The 13,063-nt window shown below is 34.3% G+C and overlaps 1 protein-coding gene across 7 annotated transcripts in view; it reads right to left on the reverse strand.

Moving 5' to 3' along the window:
* The window catches only part of Dyrk1a (dual specificity tyrosine phosphorylation regulated kinase 1A), a 144,669-nt gene that overhangs the window by 78,316 nt on the left and 53,290 nt on the right, over positions 1-13,063 (reverse strand). For 6 of the 7 annotated variants that reach the window (XM_076867574.2, XM_076867571.2, XM_076867572.2 and 3 more), the window contains exon 2: positions 4,991-5,076. The exons of the other annotated variant lie outside the window; for it this stretch is intronic. In XM_076867574.2, the coding sequence (XP_076723689.1) occupies positions 4,991-5,000 (10 nt within the window). In that variant the 5' untranslated portion in view covers positions 5,001-5,076. The remainder of the gene's footprint in view (positions 1-4,990; positions 5,077-13,063) is intronic. 7 annotated transcript variants of the gene reach the window in all.

Genomic DNA, 13,063 nt, shown 5'->3' on the forward strand with positions numbered 1-13,063 from the left:
ACACTTGGGAAACATCCCTAAAAGCTAACAACATTTGCTTTCACCTGGACCTTGAATAAAGGAATTAATACCTACAAAATTCAGTGTTAAATGGGGCTAACCAAGGGCTGGGGGTAGAGCTCGGTTGGTAGAGTGCTTGCCTTGTATGCACAAGGCCCCGGATTCAATCCCCAGCACCAAAGGGGCTGGAGGGGGGAGGGGGGGTAGCCTCAAAAGTTTCTCATTATCTTTTACAAAAATATCAAACACTCTAGGGGCTGGGGCTGGGGCTTAGTGGTAGAGTGCTTGCCTAGCACATATGAGGAACTGGGTTCAATCCTTAGCACAACATAAAAAATAAATAAAATAAAGGTATTGTGTCCATCTATAACTAAAAAAAAATTTTAATTCATTTATATTACATGATGATTATTATCAATTATTTCTATATAGAAGCTTTTAATAAAAACATGAAAGATAAGAAGGAACAGAAGTTAATGAGGAACTCTTAAGCCATTTGAATAAATTTATTAAAATAAGCATTCAGATTAAGGTATTTATTTTTGGGTGTTCGGTGGCAAAAAAAAAAACATTCTTTTTTGCAAGTATTAAAGTGCTTCCTAAATCCCAAGGATCCTGCTAGACCAAGGGCATACGAAGAAGGTAAGCCATAGCGCCCCGTGGCATTGAGGAACCATCAGACTGGCCTGAAACTTCCAAGTAAATATATGCAATGCCTGAAAAAGCATTAAGTAAAAACCACTAGCTAGAAAGAAATAATTCTAAGAGAAGAATAACTTCCACACTATTGGAAAAAGGAAGTACTTGCTGCTTTTTATTTTATACATCTATGAAGCATTTGAACTCTCTCCTCCACTGAGAATGCACTATCACTTCTATTTTTCGAAACAGAAGATCTTTTGTCTATAGAATTAAGTTTTATTTTTCATTATAACAGTCAATGCTGACACAGTTAATACCAAACACATCTTGTAATACCACCGAGTAAAAACTGGCACACATTAATCAAACACCTTTCTGTATCAAGAGTCTTAAAAATTTTCAAGCCCTATGACCCAAAGCTAAACTCCTAGGAAGCAATTATAACAAAATTTGACATACTGCCAAACATTTATGCACTGATAATATGTTAGAGTCAATAAGGACATCAAATGTCCTTATTGACTCCAGTTCACCAACCTGAATGGTTATTCACAATAATCTCAACTAATCAAAACCGGCATGAAGGGCAGGGAGAGCTGGAAAAATATGCCACGTGCAGTAAAGACTAAAACTCTGGGTATATTTACTTGTACTTACCTGTATGTTTAAAAATTCCAAAAAAAAAAAAATTTCACTGATTTTGTATTAAGTAGAAAACAAGGAGAAACCTGAGAGCTAAAAATAAATCTAGTAGATTTATCATTTACTAAACAAACAAACAAACAAAAATCACTGACTCAATAAGAGAAAACTGATATAAGCCAGAGAAAAGGAGAGATATGCAGGAAAAGATGAGGTGTATAGGAGTGTATGGAAAAAAAATTCCAAAAGGAGGCAAACTGACAACAGGTATCAAAATATTAAAATGTACACGCCCTTTGATTCTTCCAATATGCCCTGTGTGTGATGGGATTAAAGAAATTGGATCTTTTAAACTTATAGATCTGATTTCTAATTATTCTGTATTAAATACTACAATTTCTATGCTCATTAGAATCTAATTGTTCTAAATGAAGATTTTATCCTACAAAATTCATTTTAAAATGAATGAGAATACAATACTAAAAACTGTCCCAAATGATATTAAGCACTTAAAATTCACATATAACAATGATGACAAAGACAGTGAACAAATCAGTTATGGTTTTTTGTTAGTGTTTGTTTTTGTTTTGCAGTACTAAGGATTGGACTTAGGGCCTCAAATGTGCTTGGCAAAAGCTATCACTAACCAACACCCCTAGCCCCAAATCAGTACATTTTAAAAAATTACTATAGTTACTTATAAAACATATATACTCTGAAACCATTCCAAGCTTTAAAGTGGCTAACATATAACTATAATTAAAAACAATTTTAGTTGTTAAAGAAAGCTATTTCAACAAAACAAAGAATGACATCAACTACTGCATTGCAACAGATTTTCCCAAATAATGTTCCATGAGGTGTTAGTGGGTACAAGTAAAAAAGTACAGAAAGGGAGATCTCTTACTCAAATAAACTGAAAAAAGTGCTGGCTTAAGCAGGCATCTTCCCACAGAAGCCTTTATGTAAATATGCTTGGTAATCTCCGAGGCAGTGCTTTTTCCAAACCTAAGCTCAGGAATGATTCCAAATCCTAAAAACACTGAACTTGGTTACTTCCAGGCTCACAGAATGACAGTGTCCTTAGATAAGATGATATCACTCATAACTAAGAGGATTAAATGGGCAAGGAAGGGACTATATGGGAAAGTCATCCAGGACAGTTACTTGAGTCTAGAGCTCCAGAGAGGAGAGGACATACAACACTTTTACCACCTGAATATCAATGGGTCAGCTGAAACCATTACAATGGATGCTACTACCCAGAAGAGTTTTCTGGTTGCTCTAGATGCACTGAATTCAAGTCTTTAAAATTTACCATAAATGCAGTTTATCTGTCTACATATCTACCCTGTCCTCCAAATGAAGAGTGTGGCTTGATCCTTAAAAGCACAGGGATCCTTGCAGACCACCAATCACAGTACATGGTACAAAGCAACATTAGCCAAATAAATATTTGCTCACAGTGATTTTTCTTCAAAAAAATCAAAAATGAATCCAAATTCATTTCATTTGTGTTCTTAATTACATTTAAAAATATGCGAAAAAACTCTCAAATTTAACAACAGCAAGATCTATATTCATGTGAATTAGAGATACATTAAAGTTTGGCTTTAGCTTGGGTTCAGTAAAACTCTATTTCTTCCCCGCCCCCCCAGCATTATTAAGGTATAACTGAGAAATAAAAATGTTACATATATAAAGCATACAATATGATATTGATAATGTATATGGTGTGAAATGATTACTAAAATCAAGTTAATCAACAGATCCATCACCTCAGTTATAATAAATGAATACTGATAATTTTTATAAAGCTAAATAAGAAACTGGATTATGTCACAAATTTAATCTACAGAATTCTTCTAGGTTCTACCTTTTATAAAGTTAAGTAAATAACTTTTACAAACCATTTTTACTCTTCTTTACTTTTTTTAATTCCATTGAGGCTGTAAGGCTTTCACAAGTAAAAACTACTTGGGAATCCCTCATACCTTATGAGAATAAACAGCAAGTTTGCTACTTCAAATTCTCGTGAAGGAAATCTCCAAAGTCATAATCATCATAGATAAATCTGAGACACTCCAAACATACTTTGTTCCTCTACTGACCTTCACTGAAAAGTGAGTTCTACTTGGTAAAGTCAATGTGCAGTTTAGTGCCTAAGGAGCAATCTGAGAACTCCCATGGCTTAGACATTCCTGCACCAAAAGTTCAAACTTATAAAATGTGACAACAAAAAATGTTCATAAGGGGCTAGGTTTGTGGCTCAGTGGTAGAGTGCTCACCCAGCACATGTGAGGGCCTGGGTTCAATCTTCAGCACCACATAAAAATAAATAAAATAAAGGTATTGTGTCCAACTATAACTAAAAATATTTTTTAAAAGTTCATAAAATTCTAAAACTGTTTCTATAAGTAATTCTATTTATTTTCTATGATGGTGAGATTTAGCATCAGCATCATGTTGATTTTAACAATCAGCCACTGGGCCAGAAGACTCTGTTCCTAGCATACCTGCCTTATGTACAGGCAACCATACACGAGCACACCTCTCTACATGCACTTGTGAGAGAACTGTATTACAGAGATATCAATCACTTTGACTTACACCAAAGTTAGCAATAGTTTTACAAACAGTAAGTCCCTCAAGAATGTAACATATTATTTGATCTATAAAGTACAAATACTATATTTAACAAATTTCTTCATATAAAACAGTCTACATGAAATATGATTTTAAATATATCACTCTAAAATAAAAATGTGATAATTATTTTCATTCAGAAAATGCATACCAGGAAAACACCCATCACAAAAAAATAGCTACATCACTAATTCAATTAGTTATCTCTTCAAGGTTTATAATTACTTCTTTTCCAGTTTCAGACTTTAGTTTACAATCAAATAAGATTATCTCAAACATAAGTCTCCTAGTTTAACAAAAGGCCTCACAATCTACTTGATTTAAGAACATACAACTTTAAAAGTTAATTACATTTTATCCATTAACTAAACTATATTTTCAAGAATGTTCCTTAAACACATCCACATTTAGAATAGCATCCATTTTCCATATACAAATAAGATCACTTCAATAAGTTATAAAACCATCAAAAACATCCCTCCAAATGCCCTTACACTGCTTCTCCTATATAAATATAAAGGATAAAAGAGGATGAAAGGGAAGGTAAGAAGGAGGGGAAAGGACAGAAACAAATGTAGGGAATGAGGAAAGAAAAAAAAAAAAGACCACATTTTTAAGAGAATCATACACGAGTGCTAAATTCTTAATTTCATCATCAGTCTTAATAATAAATACACTACAAGCATCAACTCCCATAAGAGATTTGCTATGTTCTAATAGGATGAAAGGACACATATACTCAACCATAAAAGTGAATATTTATTTTACTAACTGAAATAGTCCAATTCCTGCCAAAGTATTAGCCAACTTTTTAAAAGCTTAAACAAGGGCAATTACTAAGCTGTTTGTATTAACACTGCTACTTAAAAAAAAAAAAAAAAGATTATCAAACTGAGTCCCAAATCCAAGTTTAATACATATCCCAACTACCTCTGCATTTACTAAATAATTCCCCCACACTAAATACCGCCTATCAGAAAGCTCCCCCATTCAAAATATACCATCAATTCCCACATTTTCTTAGATACATAGTTTTACTGTATTTCAAAACTTGAGTCACCTGTATGCATCGTCTTCTTTCAAGTCTCATATCATCCTGATGGGGTGGGGGAAGGGAGGGAAGAGTCCAGCAGCAAAACTATAACACTGTGTGAAGAAAAACAGATTATGATAAGAGATAATGATGCAAGACAATTACCCCCTAACTGAGGGATATCTAATATAACTACAATCCCCAAAACACACAGCTAAAATACTTCAAATTTGTGAAATTGGGTTACTATCATTTAGGCTTCCTTAAATAATTTACCTTAATCTTCATTAATCAAAATCAACTGCATATAAAAACACAAAATATTCAGCTGCCAGGGAAAAGAAAAATGGTTTTACAATGTGCCTACCACCAATAAAAATTTGAATTTCTAGATATCAAATAAACATGAAGGTTCCATTATTCTATATAATTGGGGGGATCCTACATTTTGTGATCTTCCATCAATTCACAAATTAATATGTATGCAAATTCACCTTCCATAGTGACTTATGATCAATGCAGAGATAATGAAAGCTACTTCAAAGGAAACATTGGTAGGATATCAAGCTACCAATGTTATTTGCAAATTAAGTTCGAAGATACCTCTCAACTGATTCCCCAAGTTCACAAGCCCTCTTGCTCGTTAAGTGGTTTCTTTTTATTTTATTATAATTCTCTTACACTACTTTCCTCTTTCGTATTTATTGCTTCCACTGTTACTTCATGACTGAGAACACATGGTAACAGCAAAAAGGCAGGGACAAATACAGGCTAAGCCCTAACTTACAAATGAATTGAGTCAAAAAAGTTATTTTTTTAAGTAAACACTGAAATTCAATGAGTATTCTATCAGAAACAATGCTGCTTATGTTGGCCAAGTTCCCAAGCTAGCCAAAAGAAACATATTTATCCTAAAAGTTATTATTGGTCATAGGCACTAAGAACCCTGCAAAAGAAATACAGAAACTTACACAATTCTAGATCCTCTAACAAAAGTTCTAAATACGTTGTTTTCCTTGCTCAATTACCAATGCTTATAATTCCCTACACTTTATACTATGGCATCCCAATCACCAGGCTTAATAATCCTTTTCTCTAACTTATTCCACACCCCTAAATTACCATCCAAAACTCCTACTGCCTCAGTGGTTCATTTTTGGTAAGTTATAGACAAGAAATTGAAATTGAAATAGTTCACATTAATATTTACAATTTCCAACTAGTATGCTAATTAGCCCAAATGATGCTTTTACTAGTAAAAATCCAAATAGTGCTGCAAAAGTTTGTCAAAATCTATTCAGGTAGTTTGAAGAAAAACATTTTTTAGGCAAGTGGGTCATAATATATATTTAAATCTGTATTTACCCCTCCATACTTCTGCTTTTTACTTATTTCTCCTACTTTCTAATAAAAAGTTCTTAAAAGCCTCAACTTTGTAGTCCAAGTAATAGCAACAGAACATATTTCACTGAGTGATAAAGTCAGGGAAGGAATGAAATGAGTGAATTTTTCTGAAATTAGGAATTGCCTATGTCTGAAATCATTACTTATATTTGAGACTCCATCCCTGAGCAACTACTTTTCCTGCTCTGATGCTATCAAGTACCACTGTAGCCAACTAGCAACCAGTTTTGAAGGTATATGGATTGATGGATGTATGGATGAACATTAAAAGTCCCTAAAAAACAAATGCCAAATGTCTTCTCTGATATAAGGGGGGTGACTCAAAATGGGATAGGGAGGAAGAGCATGAGAAGAAGATTACCACTAAATAGGGAAGAGAGATGGGAGGAAAAAGGAGGGAGAAGGGGAATTGCATGGAAGATGGAAGGAGACCCTCATCATTATACAGAATACACGTTTGATGTTGTGAGGAGAAAAAAAAAAAAGTGTGTCACATTAAATTGGGTAGAGAGATGTGATGGGAAGGGAGGGGAGGAGAAGGGGGGATAGGAAGGGCAGCAGTATAAAATAGACATTATTATGGCTGTATGTATATAGGTGACTATAAGACCAATGTGATTCTGTAACCTGTACAATTAGAAAAATGAGAAATTATACCCTATTTGATTCAAATGTATGAATTGTCAAGATCATTGCACTGTCATGTGTAACTAATTAGAAAAGAAAGAAAAGTACTCATCTGGACAGCTTTATTTATAAAAATAAAGTGAATCATCAGTCATCGAGATTAAATCATTTTTACTCCAAAATCAGAGTTTTCTCTTTAAAAAAAAAAAAAAAAAATCCCTCAAAAATAGTCAGTTTGGGGCAAGATGACACACACCTGTAATCCCAGCTGCTTGGGAGTTTGAAGCAGGAGGATTACAAATTCAAGGACAGCCTTGACAAGTTTGTGAGACCAAATAAAAAATAGTCCTTCTTTTAAATTCTGGCACACCATAGGGAAAGATGATATCAATTCAGAGCCAGGCACAAGCCTATGATTGCATCTATCTGGCTGAGCCAAGAGGATCCCAAGTTCAAGGCCATCCTAAGCAATTCAGAGAGACCCTGTCATAGTGAAATAAAAAGGGCTAAAGGTGTAGCTCAGTGATCAAGCAACCTTGCCTTCAATCTCCACTACCAAAAAAAGAAGAAGAAGAAAAAAAGGTCTCTAACTATGACCTATATATATTGTGAAATCCTTTAGGTTCTCAACACCACATTCTCACCTATAAAATGTTATACTGACTGCTACATACACCTTGTCAGCTGGAATGGTTTCAACAGAAATAGATGGGATTACTAAATTTTTGTTTAAAGCTCTTTATTAGAAACAGAACAAAATAACAGTATTTTTTTTTATTTTATTAAAAATTATTAGAAGGCCGGGGTTGTGGCTCAGAGGTAGAGCGCTCGCCTAGCATGCGTGAGGCAATGGGTTCGATCCTCAGCACCACATAAAAATATATTGTGTCCACTATATATTGTGCATGTGTGAGGCACTGTGTTCTATTCTAGCACCACATATAAATAAATAGATAGATAAAATTTGCCAACAACTTAAAAAATATTTCTAAAAAATATATTAGTAATTAAAAGATTATTTCATTACTGCTTAAAATACCTTTAGGTAAAATACACACAAAATTCTGACACCTGGAAATATCATCCATTAGTCACTGTTCATTATGAAAGTAACCATTAGCAAAAAGTAAAATATCTAAATGAGTTCTAAACTTCGTTGCTGATATGTAGCAACTAAACCATTATATACTGACTAATGACAAATTCCAGAAATCTCAACTTTGGTTATTATTCCATATTTCCTTCAAGCTAGTTACTTCAAAAAAAATGTTTTTATGAGGTCAGAGTTTTATGCCAACAAGTAGACAACTTCAAATACCAAATATGCTTTGCAATCAAATTACAGATATATAATTTTCATCCTGAAGAAGCTGAGAACTCTAGGGCTGGGGATATAGCTCAGTTGGTAGAGTGCTTGCCTCACATACACAAGGCCCTGGGTTCAATCCCCAGCACCACAAAAAAAGAAAAAAAGAAAGAAAGAAAGAAACTGAATAAGTCTAGATAGTCACATTTTAAGTTTTTCTAACAAAAATATGCAGTACATTTTTCATCTTTTTCCCCCACAAATGGAGTCATTCACATACTATGAAGTAACAATTAGATGCTAATGAAAAACATCTCCAATACCACAGGAACTTCTTAACAGTCCTCAAAATCTTTAACAGTGTGCTTTAGCTCACATTCTGCCAAAGGAAAATATAACCGTTTATGAACAGTTCAAGAACTGAACTTAAAGCAGTTTTCTGAAGTTAAAGTTATACAGCATTGGGGGCGGGGAGAGGGGGCTCAAAACCAGAAACTGAACTCAGGGGCACTTGACCAGTGAGCCATATCCCCAGCCCTATTTTGTATTTTATTTAGAGACAGGGTCTCACTGTTACTGGGGTTGGCCTTGAACTCACCAGCCTCCTGTCTCAGCCTCCCAAACCACTATAATCCACACCACCATGACCATACCACTTTTTTAGTTGTTTGAAAATCATGGAATAAAATTAACCTACAGCTTACCTTCTGGGATATCAGAATTTTAACAGGCTGATAATACTCAGGTAAATACTGAGATTAGTCTGTGAGAGAGAGATAATGTCTCAAGACAACTAATTTTAAACACTGATGTACTGAGATTTATAGAAAATACTACTAATCCATAAACATTAACTGGCAAACCATGATTTTAAAAGTGCATTAGCAAGATATATCAAGTCCAGATTAACTCTGGGCAATAATGAATTATCATGTGCAATGTATTCTCTAGTGCCACAATATTTTGTAATGATACAAAACTACTAAAAAAAATCTAATTTCAAAAATAATTAAGTCAGTAGGAAGTATAACAAAGTAACAGATGATAAAAATCAGTATGATATAAGGAGCTTCAAACATTGATTAGGTACTATCTTATTTTTTACATTGAGTGAAAGTACACTGTTATTTTTATTACTCTTTGTGTTATATATATTCTTGCATACATATTTCACAATTAAAAATTTTTAACCTACATGAAAAAATTTGAATGCACAATGAGATTTATAAGGACAATTTAGGTAGTTCAGAAGGTGCCAATTAATTATAAATGACCAAAAAGAAAAAGCTATAATTATAAATGACCAAAAATAAAATCAAAAGAAATAGTGCATAAAAAATATAAAATCTGATTCTATGGATTAAAATTACATTGTAGTTATCTAAAAATTATGTACTGTGACTAACATTCCTTATGAGTTTTTACTCATTTACACCAACTGATTAAAGAGAATAAAGTAAGTCTTTTCCCATGTAGAAATTTTAGGAACAGATTTTCTAGAATTGTAATAGGCAAGAGTTAAAGGGAAGGAAATATAGAAATGTCATGCTTTCAATATTTAATACACGAGAAAAATTCTTCATTCTTCCTTATAAGATGATCAAGTTGCACTGCAGAAAAATCAATAGCATTAACTGGGATTTCAAGTGAAATTCTAAAAAACAAAGGACATTTATTACTCCCCTCAAAAGCCTGGGAATAGTCACAACCTTTAAGAGGGGGTAAAAATGGCAAAAAACACAAGACTTTGGAATGTGGTTACAAACCAAAGTTATTAATAAGAGCAACAGGACAAAGGACATTTGTAAAGTAAACACTTATTGTGCACCCAGCACTCAGCTAAGACATTCAAGTAATCTCCTAAGAGCCTTCAAAGTAAATAGTGTTACTTCCATTGCATCAATGTGAAAAGCAGGGATTAAAGAAACTAACTAGAATAAGGTCACAGTTTGCAAACTGGTAATACACCAAAGTTCACCTCCCCAAGATACTCCCCATTAATGATCACTGAAATGGCTATGAGAGACCATTAAAAAGATGCAAAAATCCAAGGATGCCTGAGCCTGATTTAGAACATGCTTCTGCCTCAATCATCCCCAACATGGGAAGAACGAGGGAGGATGGGAGGGAAGTTAGGGGGAGAATTTAGTCTAACAGAGACATTTTGATTCCAACCCACAACAGTGTGCTATATATTCCCTCTACTCTCACCCCCAAAATGTTAAAGGAGATAAATCCAAAAAAAAAAAAAAAATAGGGCTGGGGATGTAGCTCAGTTGGTAGAGTACTTGTCTAACATCCCCAAGGCCCTAGATTCAAACCCCAGCACCACAAAAGAGAGAGAGAGAGAGAGAGAGAGAGAGAGAGAGAGAGAGAGAAAGGTAAAAATCAATAGCAGAAGAATCATTTTTGCCCTAAATCCTTAAGAAAGAGAAAAGATCATGAAGAATTATAAACATAGGTCTTAGATCATAGCACTTCAATGGCATTTTGGAAGGGGGGAGTACCTGAAATGAGTGTTAAATGGAGATAGAATCATGTGATTTCTGAAGAACTAATATAACCAAATAAGCACCAGGGAGAAGTTTAAGAATGAACAGCTAGGGCTGGAGTTTTGGCTCAGTGATAGAGCACTTGCCTGGCATGTATGAGGCCCTGGGTTCAATCTTCAGCACCACATATAAATAAATAAATAGATAGATAGATAGATAGATAGATAGATAGATAGATAGTCAGTCAGTCTGCTGGCAACTAAAAAATATTTTGAAAAAGAAAGAACAACTAAGTGGGTTAAATAAAATGTTGTCCACAATATTTATTATCTCAACCACCAAATTATTACTCAGTCTCTGGACTCTCATCTGGATCCAGAAAAGATTACATTGAGCACTAAGTATTTGGACATCCCCAAAAATACAGGAATTCAAGAGAGAAATATCTCAATGTATAATGCATTGACAAATTTTCTTTACACAATCAGAGGGGAGACACTGCATGGTTTCTAGGACTAAGCTATGATGGATAAGTGTAACATAATAATACAGAAACCCTGTCACTCTTTCAAAATATGTCAACTATTTTGCTTGCTGTCCTTTTTCTTCTTTCAGTGAATGTAACATTCATAATGATGTGTACAACTAACTTCTAATACTGGAGAGTATATCATATAAAGTAGATATTAGGTAGTACGTCTATCATATGTAAACCTAAGTCCCAGAGGCCTCATTTCTAGCCCAGCCCTCATAGAAGGGCTCCACGCCCACATTTCTAAGAGCTCAGTGAACTGAGCTTGCATGTCCCAGTTATGTTCCACTGTACCTAGATATCTTTAATGGGCACTTTATATTTTACTTTAACTCATAGTCTCCATAATTATATAAATACAACTATCATCTCCATTTTTTAAAGGAAAGAAAACTAAGGCCCAGAGAAAACAAGTCACGCCAAGTTACACATGACTAGTAGAGGAGATCAGAATCAAATCCAAGGTCTGGAATGGTGACTCAGTGGTAGAGCACTTGCCTAGCATCTGTGAGGCACTGGGTTCAATTCTCAGCATCACATATATAAGGTCCACTGACAACCAAAAAAAATATGAAAAAAAAAAAATCAAAGCAACTTAACTCCAAAGCCACTGCTCTCAGCCCCTAAGTTAAAATGAATTTACCACGTACCCATAGTTTCCCATACTTGGGGGAGATGGGAGGAAGGACCAGGAAGAAAGGGGAAATGCCATTTCTCTTTCGTGTATTCTCAGACTTGATTATTAAATGTCACCATTAGACTAATATCATATTAGGGCTACAGCCCTAACCATCCAGGACTCTTTCCTTTTGTGTGTACCACATCCATTCACAAATTCTTATGGTGGAGTTCACCTTAGAAAGGTCTTTCAAACTGGCCTCAATTTCTCCACTTCTATTAATTCCATCTTGATCAAGATTCTGGTCGTATTTGGTCTCAAGTCTTCACCCATTATTGACCATTCTCATCAGAATTATATACCTTTAGAACATTCATGTCACCATTCCAATCCAATTATATGCAATTATGCTGTTCAGAAGCTAGAATTGCTGAACAATAAATCTTTTCTCCATTTCAAATTCAAAATTACAAATTTTTTCCCACCATTTTTATTTCAATTACACTATTTTATGATTATAAAAAATTATGTGCTCATTGTTTTTAAGAAACCAAAGGATATAAAATAGGTATAAAACACTGAAGTCATACAAAATTCTACCAAAGTTTGGCAGTGGAATTTATACGGTTTTTATTTTTTCCTTTTTAAATTGTGTATCAACAATTTATATTTGCATCATCTGGTTTTTGTTTGGGGGGGATTTAGGGGGGACGTGCAGTACCAGAGATCCAACCAAGGGACTCATGCATGTTAAGCAAGTACTCTACCACTGAGCTGCATTCCCATCCTTGTTTTCATTTTATTTTGCAACAGGGTCTTACTAAGTTGTCAAGGCAGGCCTGGGACTTACACTCCTTCTGCCTCAACCTACCAAGGTGCTAAGATTGAAGACATGTGCCACTGTGCCCAGCAATCATTATTTTTAATGGGTACCTAGTACTCTACTGCACAAATGTAAATGTCTTTCGAGCAAACACATATTGAGAGATGTGTTTTGTTTCCAAATTTACATTATCATGAATTTTAAACCTTGGAATCTGCTTGTAACCATATGCTAATAGGAATTAAGAGCAAAGTGATATGAACAAAATACAAAGCCATCATGATTTTTCAAAATCTC

Source organism: Callospermophilus lateralis, chromosome 10, assembly GCF_048772815.1.
Source record: "Callospermophilus lateralis isolate mCalLat2 chromosome 10, mCalLat2.hap1, whole genome shotgun sequence".
NCBI classification, from domain to species: Eukaryota; Metazoa; Chordata; class Mammalia; order Rodentia; family Sciuridae; genus Callospermophilus; species Callospermophilus lateralis.